The 22,195-nt window shown below is 47.1% G+C and overlaps 1 protein-coding gene across 2 annotated transcripts in view; it reads right to left on the minus strand.

Annotated features, from left to right (window-relative positions):
• The window catches only part of CA12 (carbonic anhydrase 12), a 58,556-nt gene that overhangs the window by 18,238 nt on the left and 18,123 nt on the right, over positions 1–22,195 (minus strand). For both annotated transcript variants that reach the window (XM_055362532.2, XM_004056307.5), the window contains exons 3-5: positions 4,836–5,015; positions 3,774–3,916; positions 299–394 (exon numbers count right to left, since the gene is read on the minus strand). In XM_055362532.2, coding sequence (XP_055218507.1) covers positions 299–394; positions 3,774–3,916; positions 4,836–5,015 — 419 coding nt within the window. The remainder of the gene's footprint in view (positions 1–298; positions 395–3,773; positions 3,917–4,835; positions 5,016–22,195) is intronic.

Below are 22,195 nucleotides of genomic sequence, written 5' to 3' on the forward strand. Positions count from 1 at the left end.
CAGCACAGGTCCTCCCCAACTGGGCAATTCCATTCCTTACGCAACAGGGCTAGATGTTGGGGCCCATTTTTCCAATGGACCAAAGAACATTCCCCATTTCTGCTGCCCAGGCACAGAATGTGCTGCCTCCAGGCCAAGAGAGAAGGTGCACTACAGGGGGATACCCCCTGCTCTGCAGTTGACACAGAGTCGATACAGGAACAGCTGATTATCAACAGGTATGCATGGAACAAAAGGTGGAATCCCAATCTCATCCCTGCTTCAAATTTCACCTAAGAACCTTTTAAATATCTCTTACCTCAATGAGAACAGCCAGGACAGCGAGGCCTTCTGACTTGTTGCTGGCAGTGCTGGCGTCAGGATAAAGGTCTGAGTTATAATGGACAATGTGCAGCTGCAGTAGGGGAGAAGCCACCCATTAGGGGATAAGCGACTCATGGGAGCCTGTCGCTTCTGCAGAAGACTTGACTCCAACTGTGAGGACAGAACCCCAGCCCCCTCAGCCCCCCAGACTAGGTTAGGTCTCTCAGACCCTCCCCTTATTTTGCCAAGGATAAGGACATGTGCCCAAGGTGGTCAGGGCACGGCTTGTTTTGATACATTTTAGAGACATAATACATCAATCAATATGTGCAAGATACACTGGTTTGATCTGGAAGGGCAGGAAAACTCGAATTGGAGGCTTCCAGGACATAGGTAGATTTAACTTTTTTCTGACTGGCAATCGGTTGAGAGTTATTATCAATAGAAAGGAATGTCTGGGTTCCAATAAGGGGCTGTAGAGACCAAGATTTTATCATGCAGAGGAAGACTCCAAGTAGCAGGCTTCAGAGAGAATAGACTGTAAATATTTCTGATCAGACCTAAGGTCTGTGTTGATGTTAATGAATGTGGGCTTTTCCTAAATTCCAAAAGGGAGGAGGGTATAATGGGTCATGTCCAACTCTCTCTTCCCATCATGGCCTGAACTAGTTTTCATGTTAACTTTGGAATGCCCTTGGTCAAGAGGAGAGGTCCATTCAGATGGCAGGTGGGTGGGGTGGGGGGCTTAGAATTTATTTTTGGTTTACACAACCCATGCATTTTTGCTGGTTCTTTGTCCTTGAGACTATGACATATTGAGATTTTAACTCTATTTCTTTCTCTTTTCATTCATCCTTTTCCATCTCATGTGTTTATAAATACAGTTCAACATATGTTATTGAATACAGCTTAATTTTCCCATTTCGAACTTTAAGTGGCTCCTTCTAATTTAAAAAAAAATTATATATCAAATTATTTCTTCTTTTAAGTGGTCCTCTATTAAGGATTTCTTCAGAGCTCCTACTTCACCATCTTCCCCTCAAAGGACTTAGTCTGCCACACTGCCCACACCATCTCGGCCTGGCATCACTTTGAAAAACAGAGCTGAATTCTGTATGATTAAAACCCCTGAGGTCCTAAGCCCCTATTTCCTTTTACAGCTGACCTTTGAGCTTGTGGTTTGTCTGTACTTTTCTTATTGTGCTCAGAGGAAGTGAAGACTAATCCAAGCATAAAGGAGCTCCCTGTTGAGGAGATTAAGATAGAAAGAATCTTTTTTTTTTTTTTTTTTGAAATGGAGTTTCGCTCTTGTTGCCCAGGCTGGAGTGCAATGGCGTGATCTTGGCTCACTGCAACCTCCGCCTCCCAGGTTCAAGTGATTCCCCTGCCTCAGCCTCCCGAGTAGCTAGGATTACAGGCATGTGCCACCAAGCCCGGCTAATTTTGCATTTTTAGTAGAGATGGGGTTTCACCATGTTGGTCAGGCTGGTCTCGAACTCCTGACCTCAGGTGATCCACCCGTCTCAGCCTCCCAAAGTGCTGGGATTATAGGTGTGAGCCACCACGCCCCACCAGAATCTTCTTATATGAACTCCATCCCAAAGAACCACTACACTTGCAAGGTCCTTCCTTACAGGACCCACTTGAGGGACACCCTGATGCCTTTTCTCTAGTATTGGCATTTATGGTCCATCTTAACCAGACTCTTGGTCTGATGCTGTGACTTAATAGCAGAAAATACAAGAAGTAGAAATATTTTAAAACACATAAACCCTGCCAATCTACACCCTAACTTCCTTTGTGAAAGGAAAATAAATCTCGAGACCCCCGAATCACTAAGCCAAAGAGAAAAGTCAAGCTGGGAGCTGCCTCCCATTCTATTCCTAAATAAGACGGCTACAAAGATAAAACAGCTACACACCTCACATTTTGCCCACTAGGAAATTCACTGTGGGCCGCAAGGCCTTTACCCTAAAACAGTTCTGTTGAATTTCACCCTGACAATGTAAATGGATAACTTATCTTCACGGGTTCAGGACAAAGGATAGAACTCAAAGTCATCCCTCTGCTCACCTGAGACAAATGCATATCTAATTGCTTCCTCTGCCCATGTCGATTTTATTTTGTAAGAATGCAGATTCGCTGAGCTAGATGAATGCACAAGTGACTATTCCTCTACCCCTCTCTCACATGTGAACGGCTGATCAAAAACTCAGAAGAATGCGACCTCTTGCCTCTTACCTCCCCACACCTTTTAAACATTTCTCCCTCTTTCCCCAGTGTCTGTCCTTTCCCCTTTAAATATTGAAGCCCTCAAAATCATCTTTGTAGAAAGGCACAGACTTGTCTCCCTGTCTCCCGGGCATGTGTCCTTAACCTTGGCAAAATAAACTTCTAAATGGATTGAGTCTCAGACACTTTTTGGTTTACACCTTCTTTATTCCCCATGGGGGAAGCAGAAGTCTCAACACTGCAATTAGCCTGGAGGAAATTTCAGTTCTTGAGCTTCAGGGAAGGGCCTGCTCTGAAATATGTGAACCTCCAGTGGTACCATCCTATTGAACCAGATCCTATCCCTTCCATGCTTGCAAGTAGACCTATGATTAGTCTGAAACATTAAGCAGTTCAGCAGTTATGAACGGAGGGGAATGGTCTCTATTTACCATGGACTCCCTTGGCTGATCAGTCAGCAGCATTTATCTGCTTGTATTTCCCTGTAAATATTCAGAGCCACACCCCCAGTTCAGGGCTATTGGAGTGCCAAAATGGAGCATCTCAACCCCCTCCTTGCCCCACCCCATCCTGCAACTGCATAGGACAAATGCTCTGCCCATCTTCTAATTTTCTTTTGGCATTTTGGAGTAGCTTCTCAAGGCAACATGACACGATGCTGTGCTGGCTGACATCTTGTCCCGAGTGAGTCTGCTTGCCGTGATGCCCTGCACATTAGACTGCCAGGAACCCCTAGACTTGTGGCCAGGTAGAAGAGTGGCCCTAGACCCATGTCCCCATGTTCTAAACACAACCCATGCCCAGAGAAGGAAAGATAGCATCAAAAAGATGCAAACAGCATGACATATGAAGAAAGGCTGAGAAGTTTGGGGGAACAATGAGCCCAGTGTGAGTCAGCAGGAGATTTTTATCTGCACAGATAGGAAGGCAATGTCTAAAAGAAGGGCATGTATGTCCCACTGGGCCACCCTGGGAATACTGCCTCCCCAGCAGCATCACTCAGTAAAAGACACAGGGACAAACGCAGCATGTTCAGGAGAAGAAAGGGACCAGGACAATGCAGATGAGCTGCAGGCTGGTGGAGTGGCTGCGCCCCTTGTGCCAGGGCCAGAGGTGGGGCAGAGAGCCTGAAGGCAGCCTGTCCCATGCTCTGGTGTTATCTGCACAGCAGCCAGGTCGAGAGGGTGCCACACCACCCACTGCAGAGCAGCCTCTGCCAGACTGGCAGCCCTACTTACCTCGGCGGCGAAGTGCTGTCCGCTGACGGTGTGCTCGGAGCCGTGCGGGTCATTCGGGTTCCCCCAGTGCAGGTGCAGCTGCGTGGCACTGTAGCGAGACTGGAGGCCCTGGATGTGCATGTCCGAGGGCAGGTTCAGCTTCACTGCGGGGAGTGGAGGAGCAGCCTTCAGAGCCCCGGCCAGCTGTGCACTGCCAGAGAGCAGTCAGGTAGGCAATGCTCCCTCCACCCCTGCTGCCACCCCCTGGAGCCCAGAGAGAGGCAGGAGGATGGAGTGAGGTGCGGAGCAGAGATGCAGCCTAAAGGTCAGACACCTGGGCTCTTTCCCTGAGAATGTTCCCTTTTCCCCAAAACAACTCCAGTGGCACCAGCACCTTCTTGGTTCACCTTGGAAAGTGATGCCAGAAACACTAACACTAGACCAACGGATGGGTGTTTATTTACATATTGATGGATCAGACACCTTTAGTGAAGTACCTTCCAAACTTTAGAATTATATAGCAACAACAACAATAACTGCTATTTATGAAGCATTTACTTCACTCTGTATGCCAGACCCCAACGTACATAATCTCCAGTCTTCAAGGAGTCTTCACAGTCCATCAATATGTCCATTTCCAGATGGAAGCTCAAGGAGACTAAAATTCTCACCTAGATTCTCATGGCTCATAAGCAGTCAAGCCAGAGTTCAAATCCAGGTTGGTCTGACTCCAAAGCCTGGGTACCCCCCGCCAAACTGTGTGGTTCCTTGAGTCGTTTATGGTCCAGAATTCACTCCAGCTGCACAGCCAATGAACTACAGTGCTCAGGCCGGTCTCCTGCCCCATCCTGAGAGATGTGCTTCTTCTGGGAAGTGCGGCCCTGGCAGTACCCTCAGAGCCCAGAGCCTCCAGCATCCCCTGGAGAGAGTGCTCCTGGAATCTCTCAAAGGCGCCCCCGCCCCGCCCCGCCCCTCCTCCTGGATGCTTCCACGGAACACCTCCCTGCCAGATGGAAAAGGACAGGCCCGGCAGCTGAGGGAGACTCAGACATACCCCTCAGGTCTCCAAGGCCTCTCCCTCACCTGAATGGCCATTGTTGGTCAGGAGAAACTGCTTGTTGGCAGACAGATTGTAGCCTTGGAACTCGAGGGGCGTGAGGCTGGCATCATACTGGAGGATGTCGCTGTGCAGGTCTATGGGGGACTGCAGCAGGCCCCCACACGACGGGTACTTCTTGGACCAGCTATTCTCCCCATCAGGACCTGGACACAGAGATCCATGCTCAAGATTTAGAGTTTCTCACAAAGGGATTTTCCTTATCTTCTAATTCTCTGTTCAATACAATTACTCCTTTTCTCCTCTTTTCTGAATCCCCGGAGGTAAATCTTCAAGGCTCAGTCTTGGCCTCCAGAATCAGGTCCAGCAACCACTCAGGACCACCTGCTCTTAAGTGATGTGGGGAAAGAAGGACTAGGGCTGCCCAGGTCAGAGCCAGAAGCCCACCAAACTCTGCTTTATTTTGTACATTGTTCCTATTTGACACACACGTCAAGACCTGTTGACTTTCAGCAATTCAGCATCTGCTTAGCCAGTACCTATTATGAGCCAGGAATTACTCTGGGTCTTGGGGCTGCCAGGTTGAATACAATAGAACCCCTGCTCATCCAAGCTGGCATTTTAGCGGGAAAGAATTTAGCAAATCTGCGGGGCCACCCCAGGTGGGAAAAATTAGTGTCTTACTGACCACAGTGCCAAGTATTATGTTGGTGCAAAAATAATTGCGGTTTTTGCCATTCCTTTCAGGCAAAAACCACAACTGCTTTTGCACCAACCTAAATAGGTCTTTGTGGCTGCTGGCTTTGCAAGTATGACCTTCCTGAAGAGAAACCCCTGAGGACATTGACTCTTGATACCCACATTTAGAGTAACTATAGAACCCAATCTGATAGGGATGATTGACAAATGTTAAATAATTATAGGCCTGGAATCACAGAGTGAAGTGCAGAGTTTAAGCTGGAAAAAAATATGACCACACTATAAACTAATTATTACAATATAATTGACACACTATCAGTGAAGAGGAACAGACTTAAAAAAAGAAATTCCTCCAGGGCTCAAGCTTCTTGCTAACTACCAGATAGCAGTTCCTCCCCTGGAAATGAAAATAAACATGCTATGTGCAGATGAACTTTCCTACTCCCACAGGGAAAAAGTCTTTAAAGAATGTAAATCTATGTTTAAAAGATTATCTCCACGGTAATTAAACAGACTTTCAGGCCAAGGTTTCTCCAGAAAAGCAAAGAATTGGCATGTCATGGCTCGTTAGGGTAGACCCAGGGTGTCCTGTGGGCTCTATCAGAGCTGGGGATCAAGCTTTGCCATCTGGGGTCCGTTCATCAGTATTTCAACACAAGGAAGGTGGGTAAATAGAGAAAAGGGAAAGGAACACCATCTCTTCTGGGAATTCTTCTGTAGACCACTGCACTGTTTCACAAGGGTGTAAATGTTATATTGGCCCCACAGAATCCCAACCCCCTACATTGTGCTCTCTAACTAGGGGACCGTATCTGAGAGTGGGAAGAATCAGAAGTGATACTTGGTACCCAGGTTCATTTCAAATGCTATGAGGCGTTGGTCCCAGGCTTAGTTAGTTCTTACTTCTAGGTCTGGACACACACATCGGAACCCCACTGATTTTTCAGGCTGTCAACCTTAGGCTATGCATTTTCAGAAATGTTACAGCATGACGGAATTGCAGAATCTCCAGTCCAGCCTTTCACTGGACACCAGTCTTCTCACTTGGGCATGGCAGAGTCTCTGCTGAGCTCTACTATTCTTATTTTCAAGGCCTCAAAGTAACTCAGCTACACCAAGATGGTGACTAGGGAAGAGGGAGGCCGGAGGATATCAAAGCAGGCACTCCAGGGCCAAACTGGAGTAAGACAATTATTCAGCTGGGGGCCAAACCGAATGCTTTAGGGGCAGTGGGGAGCAGAATGAAGCAACCGTGAGGCCTCATGTAGAACCCCAGGGTCAGGAAGAGACACAGCACAGGGTAAGACTCCCTAAGTGAGGCTGCCAGCCTTTTCTGTGCTCACAATACTGCCTGGGCCCACAGCCAGCAGGGCGGAAGCTGCCAGCCAGGCATGAATGCAAAAAACTCAGGAAGTAAAGAGATGCATCAATGAGAAGCTTTCTCTTTGCACACATGACTAAAGGGAACTGGATTAGAAGGGTTTTCTTTTCCCACAGTGGAGGTTCAAAAAGGTTTCATCAAGAGGGCATTTTACTGATCGCTAAACGAGAGCCTCGTGAAGATAGGGACCCCTCATCTTCGTCTCTGTGAACCCATATTATAAGTAGGGTCACGTGCCCTCATGGGCATTTAGGAAACATTTTACCAAAGAGTGAAAAAGAACAGAGGGCTTGGGAAAATGTGACTTGGGGAATGTTTCCTTTTTCTCTTGCTCTAAATACGCTTTATTGGAAGTTAGGACCAAATAAGGTATTTGGGGGCAGGAAAGACTAAGGATATTAAAGGCAGTAGAGTTGGTGTTGGCAAAACCTGTCTTGGAAAGAGAAACAGCTATGTTGGACCAGGGGAGTCCAGAGAATGAGATTCCAGCATCAGCTGTCCCAACACTTCAGTGGGTTATGTTCCCTACTGGAGCCTCCATTGCCCTTCGTGCAAATGGTGGGGGTGGTGGTGGGGATGGGATGTGTGTGGAAGCTATGTTCTGGAAGGTTCCTTCTGGCTCTTAAGCTCTGATATTTATTAAGAATACTAGGACTAAGCACCTTCTCCATCTGTCAGGCGAATTTGAATGAGTCAGAGAGGTTGCTCATGTCAAGGCAGCTACTGGGCATGTGACAAGGTGCCCAGGGGAACCAGCTTCGGGAATGAGGGCACAGGGCACCGGTGCTCCAGGACTGGCTGGGATCAGACAGCCATCTGCATCAGGAACCTGCCCTGGTCCTGGCTGCCATCCACAGTGGAGTTCATCCTTGGGTACCAGTCACAGGTCTGTAGGTCAGCAAGGTCAAGAAAGCCTTGTCTTCGCCTCCTCCTCCTCCTCATTGTTATTATATTGTAGTAGCTTTGATCCTTATAACTCTATAACCTTATGGGGTAAGCAAGGCAGAATTGCACCATTTTATAGGTGAAAAATAGAGATTTAAGTGATTTGCCCGAAGTTTGACTTTGGCTAAGTAACAGTTACTTTGCTTGGGTCACAGGACTTATGTGTCCTTCAGTATTTATCCAGGAGATTTTGTGCACCTGGAATTTCCTGGCTCCCCCACGCTGTCCTTGAAGACAAGGACCACGGCTCATCCATCGCTGCACTTCCCACAGTGCCTGGCACAGAGTGGGCCCTCACATGTTTACTAAGCTGAACTCTCAACACCTGTTTCATGCTTGTTCCTTTCCCAGGGAACGTGCACCCACCTTAATTCCCTCATGTATTTCTTCTCCTCAAAAAAGAGGAGGAAAAATGAGATCACTTGCTCAGGTTCAAAATGTACCCTCCTAGCTTTCTAGCTTATCTGTGTGCAAATGGTTTCTGTTTGGGGGCACTAATTGAAAAAGAAATCTGATTTCTGCCCTGTAGCCTGGGAGATGGCCTGCCAAGGAATTTCATAGGGCCCTCCCCCAGCATGTAAAGGCTAGTGGGTGTCCCCGCCTTGCATAGCTGGGGACACTGTCAGAGCAGCCTCCTGTCTTTGTGGCATGTGAGAGATAGAGGCGCCATGAGGGTGGGCACCGGGACAACCAATATCAGAGGTGACAACAGCAGGCCTTTCTGTTCCCCGAGCTGTGACATGTGACTGCACAGTGCTGGCCTTATGCTGGCTGCTACACCCTGGGCTACCATTTTCCAACTCAGTGTCAGCTTTCACACTCATGCCAAGTGCTCCACTGCCAGAAATCCTCCACTGGGAGTGACTCTTCTAAAAGAAGCATTTATTTCCAGCTAAAAATTTGCCTTTGCTCTTCTGAGTTTTGACTTTGCCTCTCCAGTTGGTTGGACTCCTGCCATGATCGTGATACAGGAGGATCACATGTCTTTCACAGTTTGTTTTTCTAAATAAAGCCAAGGCATTATTTCTTTCCTGTCTATGCGTTTTTCCTGCTCTAGGCAAAACAGAAGTGGTCAGAATTCCTGTTTTGAAAGGTAACAAGAGATTAACATGGCACAGCTCAAAATGCCTCTCGTGATTTCCGATTGGGAATTTTGAGGCCCAGGGTGTAGGACCTGCATTATCCAAGGACCAGAATGTTTTTACAGAAAATTTCAAATGTATACAATGTAGAGAGAGGAGTGAAATGAACCCCATGCCACCCAGCTTGGACAGTTTACAATTCACAAACAGTCCTGCCTCATCTATGCTAAGCCCATTCTCCCCTTATCTACCTGGATAACTGGAAACAAATCCAGATATATTTCATCTGTATATATTTCAGTATGTTTCTCTAAAACATAAGGGCTCTTAAAACCACAGTACCATGACCACACCTAGAGAGTTAACAATTAATACCTTAAGATTACCGAATCCAATTAGAATTCAAATTTTTCCAAATAGGTCATAACTTTTTAACAGTTTGTAAATTTCAGGGTTCAAATACAGTCCATATATTTTTTGCAATATTGCAATTAGAGGATGTGTTATGGCCTAGATTACAGCTTGATGGTGGAATGCCTCATCAGAGAACACCTGGGCCCCGCTCCTCCAAGGCTCAACAACTCAGAGCCAGCTTGGCCTATCCTTTGCCCTTAGTGGGTCATGGACTCCCATGCTTCCATGGGTTAGGCCCTTGCCATGTCACACTGCAAAGCCTTCCCACAGGCAACCAGCCCCAGCCTTCCTTGTTACACTGCCAGGCTGGCTCTCCTGCAGTAACCAGATCAATCTTGTCATAGCCTGGCTTGGGTGGCACCACCCCACCACCCATCCGTACACTCCCTTTCTCCCTAGCATGCCCTGCCCCACCCCAACAAGACAAAGCACAGCCTAGCTGTTTTTCATGGCCTTGAAGTGCCCCAACCTGTCAAAGTCTTCAAGGGCCCCCACATCCCGCCCCAGCCTGCCCCATGCTTCAGCCAGCTCCCTGAGCCTAAGAACAGGCTATGCCAACCCACCTTCACAAATGCCGTTATGAAAAAATCTGCTCAAATGCCCTCTTCTTTCCTCTGCACCTTTCCAAATTTCATCCACTCTTCAAAGTCCAGCTCAGGTCCTGCCAAAGCTACCCCAGTGCTTTCTAGTCCCTAGCTTCAACTTCTCGGCCAGCCTACTCAGGTTGTGCACACTAGCAAGCAGTGATGATTGTTAGCCTGCCTCACCTGTGACTGTTAGAGCCAGACTAGTACAGAAGCCTATTACAGACTAGAGCTCAGAATACGAGTTTCAAAGACCTTTGGAAGACCAGAACTTTATGTCATATCCCTACTTATGTCTGAACACATCCTTGAATGGATGTGGAGGGTTTTTTTAAGCTCATTTCAGAAATTTAGCCATAAAGGGATGAGAGAAGGGTGTATGTGTGGTGGTTATGGTAAGCTGAGGGTAATGTGAAAGATTTTGTTTTTTGTTTCTGTTTTTGTTTTTGAGACTGAGTCTTGCTCTGTCACCAAGGCTGGAGTGCAGTGGTGCAATCTCAGCTCACTGCAACCTCCGCCTCCCACGTTCAAGCAATTGTTCTGCCTCAGCCTCCCAAGTAGCTGGGATTACAGGTGCGTGCCACCACGCCCAGCTAATTTTTTATATTTTTAGTCGACATGGGGTTTCGCCACGTTGGCCAGGCTGGTCTCAGACTCCTGACCTAAAGCGATCCACCTGCCTTGGCCTCCCAAAGTGCTGGGAATACAGGCGTGAGCCACCGCACCCAGCCTGTGTTTTTGTTTTTTATGAAGAGGCTTGAGCAAACTGCTATGCAGATGGCAAAAGAGAGCAGAGAAGCAAGGTTGGAGACAGAAGAAAGAGGGGCTCACTGATGAAAGGTAGCCATGGGAAGACAGTGGGGGGATCCAGGCACCAGAGTCAACATTAATTCTGCCCCATGACACTTCTTGGGGGTCATACTCTGAGGTGGACCCCCCTGTGTCTGTGTCAGTGCTCACTGCAGGCAGCTTCCTGGAGAACCTGATTGGGCCCAAGCTCCAGGGTACATCTCTTTGGGCCGGCTACCAACATGCAGTCAGATCAAAACTTGCCCCAAAGGATAACACTGTAGTGGCAAAGTTTACACATTCTAGATGATGACACACCCTTTTTCAACAAATAGGCACAATTTCAGGACAATGATAGCTTTTGGTTAGTCCCTCAAAGTTTGTTTTGTAAGGAGGTCTGACCATAATGAAAGGCATGTATATCTATATGAAAATGATCAAAAATTATGTACCAAATTTGAATACACATTTAATAAGATGGATTGTATTTGCAATAAAAAACGAGCACTCAAATGTTGAATGAAGGAGAAAAATCTCTAAATGCTCTCCTTCTTGGAGTGCAATTTAATTTTGAAGTTAATGCATTCATTTCTTCAACAAATGTGTCTAGAATGTGTCAGGCACTGTACTAGGTGCTGAAGATGCAATGGAGAACAAAACAGCTCTAGTCTCTGACCTTGCGGCACTCACAGACCAGTGTAAGAGACTGATAATAAATAACAAGTAAACCAATGCACAAAGGAAATAATTACAGTCTACAATCAGCGCTGCGAAGGAATTAAACGAGGGCTGCGACAGAAAAATGGAGGGATCCCTGTCAAGCGGATGACGCAGGCAGGCTTCCCGGAGGAGGTGCCATTAAAGCTGAGATTTAAAGGAGAAGTAGAACCAACCATGAGTGAAACCTGAGGAATGGCGTTCACTAGAGAGGGCCCAGCAAGCTCAGAGGCCCTGCTGCAGTGGAGAGGCTGGTATATTCTAGGGATGTGTGATGCATTGACTCAGAAAGAGTCTGGGATCCATCTGGCCTCCCTTTGCCAGATCTGGATCCTGCCATGTGCCAAGGCTGAGCTAGGATCGTTTGACACCTGCTTGTGTACATTCCTCCATCTGTTAGAAAGGTCTTCCTGTTGGGGGGCTAGTACCCGCCTCTCTCTGGGGGTCATCCAACAGTCCCGTTCTTGTGGCTAGAGCCACAGAGAACACAGCTAAGCCACAGGACTCAGAGGGGACAGCAGCCTTCATGTCCCCTCTAAATCCATCTGGAAACCAGACATCCTCAGGATGGTGTCTGCATGTAAAAGCCATTTTTTTTAAGAGATGGGGTCTTGCTATGTTGCCCAGGCTGGTCTCAGACTCCTGGGCTGAACTGATCCTCCTGCCTCAGCCTCCCAAAGTGCTGGGATTGTAGATGTGAGCCACTGCACCCAGCCTAGAAGCTACATTTTAAAAACATGTTTAAAATATATTTATAGGTCCTGCAGTTCACTTCTGAAGCTGATTAAAATATCTATGTCTTCTCATAAAAACCCAGTGGGTTCAGCCAGTCAGTAGTGTGGTTCCCACAGCATCACCTTGGTAAGAGGTTGACCCACCGCACAGAAGGCCACAACCTGCTGAATTCTACCTGTTTTCCTGCTGGGTAGGCGGAGAGGCACAGTCATAAACCCCAATGTCCTGCCCAGAAGGAAAGGAGGTGACCAGGGACATGGGTTAATAATTGATGGATGAGGTCTCATGATGTTATTATGTACAAACAGAGGGCAAGGAATCAAACTAGCATTAGAGTTTTCCTTTGTCAGTATCACCACTGAATCAGAGGTGGTCCCGGGACAGTGAGGGAGGGCTAGAAGGGGAGGGTTACTTGTTATGAATAAAGCTCAAAGTTGGACTTGCCATAGCAGGCCAACTCTTTTTCTTGGATTTTACATTATAGATCAATAAAAATAAACACATTTTCTAAAGATGCTTTAATCCACACTTTGCATCAAACTTTTGTCTAATTTTTGTTTGGGTCAGCTGAAGAAGGAGGGTTGAGACTTGGGCTTGGTAAATCCCCCCAAATCTCCTCTTGGGGAGGCAGGAGGATCAGTTGAGCCCAGGAGTTTGAGACAAGCCTGGGCAACATAGCAAGACCCCATCTCTAAACAACAAAAAAAAGTGGCTTCTACATGCAGACACCATCCTGAGGATGTCTGATTTCCAGATGGATTTAGAGGGGACATGAAGGCTGCTGTTCCCTCTGAGTCTTGTGGCTTAGCTGTGTTCTCTGTGGCTCTAGTCACAGGAGCAGGACTGATGGATGTAGTAACACAGAGAGAGATGGGAATCATTTCCCATCCAGCCATGGTGGTGGGGGCCAGGAGTGCAGGCTGGAGGCCAGAAGAGGTGAACCATGAGGCTGGGGCTGCCAGCTCAGCCCTCCACCCACCCTCAGGAAGTCCTTCTCCTCCACCCCGCCAATAATCCTCGTCTAATATTGCTGGGTGGGGGATGAGGCGGGGACAAAAAGGCGCCGCAGTCATTTACACACTGGTGTCAAGGCCTGCATCAGGTTCCTTCTGGAGACGAGGTTTATTACAGGGAGGCGGGTGGGGTTTCCAGGCTGCCAAAGGTAAAGGGTGACGATCTGTTTGCTTTTGCTTCTCCATTTCTAACCTCTTCTTAGGTTCTCATGACCTGTGACCTTAGAGTATGTTCATCGTGGAGAGGCTCTGCCCACCTCTCTCTGGACTTTTCTGTGTCTCCTCCCAGCCCTCCTTTTCGTTCCAGCAGCGCTGAGCTGCTTGCATCCTGCAGACACACCAAGCTGCTTCACATCTCCCTGAAACACCCTCCCCTCGCTGGGGCAGGGCAAAGGGTTTCCCCCTCTTCTGTGCTCCTATACAGCCTTTGCATTTCTCTTCCTTGCAGCAGCCACACTGATCAAAGCAATATTGTCTGCCTTTCCACCCCAATAGTCCAGTGGTTCTCAAAGCGTGGCTCCAGACAAGCATTATCATCACCGCCTAGGAACTCATTCAAAATGCAGTCTCGGGCCCCACCCCAGGCCTACCGAACCGGACACTCTGGGGGTGGTGCCCAGCATCTGCCATTGGACAAGGCTGCCAGGCGATGCTGCTGCGGGCTGAGGCTGAGAAGCGCTGCACTAGACTGTCAGCTCGCTTTCTGCATGCGTGTACACCTGGCTCCTGCTGCAGAGCCTGGCACACTGAAGTGTTCAACAAACAGCTCTCGAACTAAGCAACAAACAACAGCAAACCACTAAGTTAAACAAACTGCTGACATGCTAACAGCCTAACCCCTATCATGAAAACTAGCCAGGCCTGAGCCCCCCATCAGTGCTCACCACGTTATCCTCCTTCATCTTCCTTGGCCCATTCATGTGAGGAATCGTGCTAGATGTGAAAGTGTTAAGTCCACAGCCCTGTAGCCACCACCCTCGCAAGACATCCTGCTCTATCTTTCTTAAACATAATATTCAAATAGGGGGCTCCAGGCTCAGGTAACGACTGGTAACCATCTCTGAATAGAAAGGACTACAGATACCGTCTTTTTCATGCACTGTTATATGCATAACATATACATGATTAAATATGGTGTTTGAAGTAATTTTTATTCAGTGTTGACCATCAGAAACATGGTCATGTTTCTAACCATGTTTTCATGGCTTAATCTCTTTAAAAATTGTCGGCCGGGCACGGTGGCTCACGCCTGTAATCCCAGCACTTTGGGAGGCCGAGGAGGGCAGATCACCTAAGGCCAGGAGTTGGAGACCAGCCTGGCCAACATGGTGAAACCACGTCTGTACTAAAAATACAAAAAATAGCTGGGCATGGTGGCATACGCCTGTAGTCCCAGCTACTCAGGAGGCTGAGGCAGGAGAATCGCTTAAATCCAGGAGACAGAGGTTGCCGTAAGCTGAGATTGCGCCACTGCACTCCGGCCTGGGTGACTGAGCATCTCAAATAAAAAATAAATAATTGTAGTAAAATATACATAACAGAGCTTTTTCATTGTCTCAAACATTTATTGTTGGTGGGAACATCAAATAGTTTGGTGGTGCCTTAAAACGTTAAAATAGAATTACCATATAATCCAGCAATTCTTTTTTTTTTTTTTTTTTTTGAGACAGAGTCTCTCGCTCTGTCACCCAAGCTGGAATGCAGTGGTGTGATCTCAGCTCACTGCAACCTCTGCCTCCTGGGTTCAAGCGATTCTCGTGCCTCAGCCTCCCACATAGCTGGGATTACAGATGCACATCACCACACCCAGCTAATTTTTGTATTTTTAGTAGAAATGGGGTTTCACCAGTCTCGATCTCCTGACTTCAAGTGATCCACCCACCTTGGCCTCCCAAAGTGCTGGGATTACAGGTGTGAGCCAACACGCCTGGCCTGATCCAGTAATTCTAATCCTAGATATAGATCCCAAAGTATTAAAAGCAGGGATTCAAAGAGATACCTGTACACCCGCGTTCATAGCAGCATTATTTATATTAGTCAAAAGGTGGAAATAAGTCAATTGTCCATCAACAGATGCATGGATAAACAAAATGTGGCACAGACACACAATGGAATATTGTTTAGCCGTAAAAAGGCTGATCTGATTTTAATGTACCACTTCTTTTCCAAGAATCTAACCCACCAGATGCTTGAGAGGAGCTGGGATAGGTCTTTTTATTTTCACGGCACCCTTTATGGAAGCAAACGTATGGCAGATGCTCAATGAATACTCACTGGTTGAGAAAAACTCTGTAGTTTACTTGGCCTAGACTTGAATAGTGGTTGCCAGAACTTGAGTGCACATCAGAATCTCCTAGAGGGCTTGTTCCCACACAGACTGCTGGGCCACACCCTCAGAGTTTCTGATTCAGTACTTCACGGACGGAGCCCTAGCATCTGCATTTCTAACACATTCCCAGGTGATGCTGCTGCTGCTGGGTCCAGGAACCACATTTGGAGAATCCCTAGCCCAGAGCCATATTTCTCAACCATGGCTACATGGTGGAATCTCCAAGAGCTCCTGATTTTGCTCCCAGCCCCAGTCCCTGAGATCAGGATTAATTGGTCTTGGTGTTGAGGTGGGAGGTGCTTTAAAAAACTGCCCACATGATTCTCATGTGCAGCCAAAGTAGGGAAGAGCTGCTGTGAAACCCTCATCACACTGAAGGCCTTGTGGTTCTTGTGAGCAGAGCCAGGGCCTTTTTCTCTCTGGTCTCAGGGTGAAGTTGCTTTCTTTCTTTCTTGTTTTTTAAATTAATTTTTTATTGTGGTAAAATACATAGAGCATAAAACTACCATTAGTAAAATTTAGTATATTCACAATGTTGTGCAACTATTACCCCTACTTAGATCCAGAACATTTCAATATTCCAAAGGAAACCTCATACCTGTGAAGCAGTCACTTCCCACTCTCCCTGCTCTCAGCACCGGGCAACCACTAATCTGCTCTCTGCCTCCATGGATTTGCCTCTTCCGGATAGTTCATGTAAACAGAATCATACAATATGTGGTCAATTGCAGGTGGCTTCTTTCATCTGGCATAATGTTTCCAAGGTTCATCCATGTTGTAGCATTCCTTCCTATGCAATAAAAAGGGCCTTCATGCCTTTTTATGATGGCATAATATCCCATTCTATGGATATATCACAATTTGATTATTCATTCATAGGACTGCATTTTATTGTAGTTTAAATATTTGACTCTGGTTAAATTGCTATGGATTCTCTTGTGTGAAATAGTTATTGACCGAATAAAATGTTGGTGTTTCTCCTGTTTGAGTTTTAGAAAATAAGCTGTGCAGAGTGCTGCGAGGCAGCTGGAAGGAAAGGAAGATGGAGAAAATACAGCCTGGTTTCCAGAAAGTGAGGGCCTGGGGTCAACAAGGCTATTACTTGTGACAAGCTCTTGAGTGAAAAGAGAAAACTTCAAATGATCATGATCATCAAGCCATATTCCACACAGGGTGATGTAGCAATGTTCCCCGGCACTCACGGGAAACCAGTGGGAAAGCGAATACTGTGGGCAGAGGCTGCTTTTGTGACAGGCTCCTTTCCTGGCAGAGAGAGACTTGAAAATGTCACAGGTGCTTTTCATCACTGGTACAGCTGTCTCCCCTGGCTGACAAAAAAATGCTCCCTCTCCCCATCCGCCTTCCCAGCACTCATCTTTGTGAAGAGTGTGAAGTGGTAGGTGAGAAGCCATGACTTGATTTGGCATTTAGACAGGAGGCCGGGGGAAATCGGGGTATCTAATTTGAATGTGACCTTGAACTAACTCTGAGCTGTGGACATCCAATGTTTACTTCCTCAGGCGAGTACCCCTTTTTGCCCCTGACCTGATTACTCTTATCTCCTCGGCCGAGCATCTTCAAAGAACTGTGTGCATACCCGCATCTGTGTCTTTACTTCCCATTCAGACCTCCCTGCTCTTCCACGCCCACGTCCCACTGAGTCCACATAGACTCTTCGGCCCTCACACTTCATGCAGCCCTTGACCCTGGTGGCACTAACCCCCCACTCCTGATTTCTGAACCCTCTGTTTCTGGGGACGCTGCTTTGTTGAACTGTCCTCCCATTTCCCTGCCCTTTCTCAGATCTCTGTGGCCACTTGCCCCTCAATGTCAGCTGTCACGGTGGTTTTGTCGTTGGCCCCTTCTCCTTCTTACAGACACACTCCCCTGGGGTGAAGCTGTCCCCTCCCATGGCTTCAACACCAGCTCTGCCCCTGCCCAGTTTTCCTCTGAGCTCCAGACCACCTGCCTACTGGCTACCCGCTTTGGATAATCCATGGGATCCTAAAACCAGATGTGGCTGGAAGGGGACTCAGGCTAGCAAATCATTTTTAAAAATAACCAAACTCACCATCTTTTCCTCCCCCTTCCTCCCTCCAAAGCTCCCCCCAACCCTCTATGTCAGCTGGTAATACCAGCCACCACACCAAATGCCTGGTGATCACAACTGACTTGTTTCTCTCCTCTCCTTCAACCCTCACTTCCAGCCATCACCTAGAATCACCAGTTGTTAACATTTTGCACACTTGCTTTCTCTCACACCCTCTACTGTGTATATGTATATGTACCCTAACCCTAACCATATATATGTACACACACATACACACACACAAATATATATACACATGCAACCTCACTCCCGTCATGAGAAACCCTCAGACAAATAAAAATCAAGGGACATTCTCTAAGATCTATATGCTATATGCTACAAGGTCCGTTCTACATGCTTCAGAAATGTCAAGGGCATAAAAGGTCTAAAGAGATACCACAGATAAATGCTATCTGGATTGAATCCTGGATCAGAAAAAAAATGCTATCAAGGATAGTATGAAGTTTGTTTTAAACTTGACCGCCACTCTCCCAACTGGCACAGCCCTCGTTCAGACCACTTGCCCCACAGCCGTACCCCTCATTGGCCGTGTTTCTCCAGGCTCACCCTCTAGCTCTCCACTCTCCACAACAGTGCACACCAGATCCAGACAGTTCTCTGCTGAAAGTTCTTCAGTGGCTCCTTGAGATAAATATCAAGCTCTGTCATGTAGCACACAAGACCCTCACAATCCCACTCACTTCTCCAGGTTTTGCTTTCCCCACTCATCACCTGTCCAAAAGTGTGGAGGGTCAGAGCTTTTATCCTGCTTGCAAGTTAACAAGTTAGTCTGCCAGTTTCATGGATATCGGCAGAAGACATGAGATGCCTGGGTCAGAGACAAGGGACAGTTTAATACTCACAGCAGTAGCCAGAGTAACGTTTGCACCTGTTTCCCCAGCCCCAATTCCACAGAATGATATGTGGACCAAGTGACACTGGCACATGCAAACTGCTCAGCATCATTGGCTGAGGAACTCAAGGCTTGGGAAACCTCATTCTTTTAAAGGGGGCGGCTAGCAAACCTGTCCAACATTTACCTCTGAAAGGAGACGTGATCTTTATTATGCTGACAGCAAATAAATCACTCTTTGCCCTGCAGGGAGATATTGTCACTATCATCTAAGACTGTTTGTTACATAAACGTCCTTTAAAAGCAAGTCTGGAACAAAACTTGTCTAGTGTCTCTGTTCACAGATATGCTGAAACATGAAAGACCCATGGAGAACTGTCTCCCAACACCACCCCTCAAACATTAGGCTGCTGAGTTTCTAATTGTGCCACGTGCTCTCGCCTGCTTTTTAGGGCCTCTGTTGCCTGCAATGGGATGTCATCCTCATCCCTAAAACACTCACTACCCATGCACATAAATACTCACATATTCTCCTTGCCCTGCTAACTCCTGTGTGTTTCCAGAATTAGCTCCTCAGGCAAGCCTTTGCTGACAGCCACACATGCCCCTGAATTGAGGTTATTTGTCCCCTCTGTGTTCCACAACACCATCACACGTCATCATAGCACTTAATGTGCTTCATTGTAATTACGTGCTTATATGTCTACCTCCCCCTCACCAACCAGCCCATTGAAGGTAAGGGCTCTGTCTCTGGTTCCCTGTGACCAGCCCACAAAGGGATTCATTAAAGACTGGAGGAGAGAATAAGCGAATCGGTGAATAAACTATTATTTTAAAGCTGTCAACAGTTTCTTCCTGACACTTGAGGTGGCATCGGATGTAAATACAGTGAAGCTGGAAAGCTAGCATGGGGCCAGGGGTGGGGGGATTCATAAGCATCTTCCACACTCTGGGGCAGGCCGTCTCTGGGCTGTGGAAGGTAGCTCTTTGATAGACCCTCTTAGCTACACAGATGTGAGGCAGGGAGCTGCCCAGTGGAAATGTAGCCCCCAACGGAGCAGTCCAGATGCTGCTGCTTTGAGGTGAGATGCTCTGTTTAATGATACAATAATACAAACCGGAGGCATCTTTAGCAGTTTGTGCCTTTGCAAAGAACACTGTTTTTCAAAGGATGAAGTTAAGCCATCCTAGACCAGATTGCTGTTGCCCCACCTGTGATGTTATTTTAGACTAAGCCAGTGATTTTCAACTGGGGCGATTTTGCCCTTCAGGGGACATTGGCAATGTCTGAAGACATTTTCAGCTGTCACAACTTGGGGGGTGCTACTAGCATCTAGTGGGCAGAGGCCAGGGAGTCTGCTAAGGATCCTGCAATGTGCAGGACAGTCCTGCACAACAGAGAGTTATCCTGCCCAAAATATCCACAGGGAAGAGACTGGAAGGTCGAGACTGGACTATTGTAATTGTCCCCTCAGGGCCATGAGGAAAGAGGAACCAGAGCATGCCCCACAGCGGAGGCTGATCTTGAGGGAGTTGGCTGCTCTCCCTGTCAGTCTTTCCCCGGGGCAGGAAAGAGTGGTGGGAGAACACAGTCAGGAGGGACTCCAGTCCATGGGACACAGCATGATGGCAGCACCTCCTGGCATTGAGGAGATAGGAAGAGATCACCACCCTCAGGGAGCACTGATCACACAAACAGCTGTGTTAGATGTTCCTTTTAGGTTGTCATTGTCTTAGCATTCATCATAGGACCTCATTCAAATTTTGTTAAACTCAAGAACTAGTGAGGTTTCTTTCCCTTTTCTTTGTTTAAGCTACCATTTAATGAGCACTTTCTATGTGCCAGGCATCATTCTATATCAGGGGTTGGCTAACTTTTTCTGCAAAAGGCCAGAGAGTAAGTTTTTGAAGCTTTGCAGGCCCTGTGGTTTCTGTCACTACCAGCTCTGCTATTGTAGCCCAAAAGCAGTCACAGAGAATATGCAAACAAATGAATGTAGCTGTGTTCCAAAGAAATTTATTTATAAAACAGGTGTTGGGCTGGATTTGACCCATGGGCCACAGTTTGTCAACTGCCATTCTGTAAGCTTAACATGTGTTAATTACTGCAATCTGAATAACAATGCTATGATATAGACACTGTGTTCCATTTAATAGACAAAGGAACCCAGGCACAGAAGGATTGACTAATATGGCCAAAGTCACACTGCCAGTGAGTAGCAAGCCTGAGCTCTGAACCATGACAGTTCACATCTTCCACGACAGCAGCTTCTCAATGCTCTTTGGAGGGACCAGAGCCCAGGCAGTAGCAACGACTATGAGGTGGTGAGACGTGACCAGCAGATAAGCCCTGGGCAATGGTCCAGAGCTGGAGGGAGTGGAGAACTAGCCATTTGTGACTTTGTGAACAATCCCTGGGGAGTCTGGAAATTACCCAAAGAGGGGATCTGATAAAAGACAGAAACTTCCTGAAGTTCCCCAGGATGAAGCCTGAACTAAAGTGAAGATTGGCCGCTGAATGTTGACCTGATGCTGGCTCAATGTTTCACATAACAGCTTTCACAATAAGGATGTTCTTTCTGATATCTTACCTATAGCACTCTTGCTATTATTTAAAGTTTTCCTTTACAGTAAAAAAACCACGAAAACAAAAATCTTTTGCTTTTTCATAGTTCTTCTTAAACCTGAAGACCTTCATCCTGGCTACTTCTGTCTCTTCTCTAGAGATGCGTGAAGTATAGTGGGAAGGTCGAGGGCTTTGGAGGCATTCGACCAACCTGCCAATCACAGCTCTGCCACCGACTAGCTATGTGACCTAGGGCACATTTCTTTGCTTCTCTGGGCTTCACTTACAAAATGGAAGTGGCAGTACCTATCTCACCAGGTGCTGTGCTGTGAGGAATCACTGCGTAAGAGCCATGTCTAGACAAGGTAGACTCTTAACGCACGCTGGGCCCCAGGTCCTCCTGAGTTGATTTGTCTCAGTTCTTTCTTTTTTTCTTAGGGGCTGGTTTCCAACCTTTTAGAGCAACTTCTCTCTTTCACTTCACCAAAAACAAATCTAAGGTTTCCTACATGTCTCCTTTTACTTCTAATGAGCTGCACATGGTGATGTGGCATTTCCTTTCAGGCCAGTTTCACCTCTGAAATCCGACCATCCCAGATCAATGTCATCTTCTCTCTGGTGCCTTCCCTGAGTCCCAGAGCCAAAAATTAATAGAGAAATAACCCATTCTTTCCTCATTCATCAACAAGTGTTTCCTGAGCACTTCCCCTGGGCCAGGCTATGTGCATCTATCTGCCTATGCAGCTGCTGTGGGGACGCTGACCCCTAAGCTGTGCAGACACACCCTCCTTCTAGATAACTCTTCTTGAGGGTAAAAATGGCTCCTTGGTCACCCTCTGTTCCTCTTGGAAGTCCTAGAACACTGCTGTGCATGCAGCAGGCTCAAGCTCAAAAGCCACCATTGACTAAACAATTCAGCAGTGATAATTTGACAAGCGACAATCAGCCTTTGCAGGAAAGCCAACACCTGATTATTAACCCAAGAAGTACCCATGCCATCATGGGACAGTTATGTGGCAGGAAACAGTTGATGCCTATAATTCTTAACTTTTTACCAGGGCATAACAAGTTTTCTGACCAGGCATCTGTGCAGATGCAGTCTGACCAAGGGATGGGTCGCTCCCTGCTTCATCCTTGCTGATGTACAAGTTAAGCATTCCACTAAAAGGCTTATCAAGAGTGGGAGACTT

Source organism: Gorilla gorilla, chromosome 16 (genome assembly GCF_029281585.2).
Source record: "Gorilla gorilla gorilla isolate KB3781 chromosome 16, NHGRI_mGorGor1-v2.1_pri, whole genome shotgun sequence".
In the NCBI taxonomy this organism is placed as follows: Eukaryota; Metazoa; Chordata; class Mammalia; order Primates; family Hominidae; genus Gorilla; species Gorilla gorilla.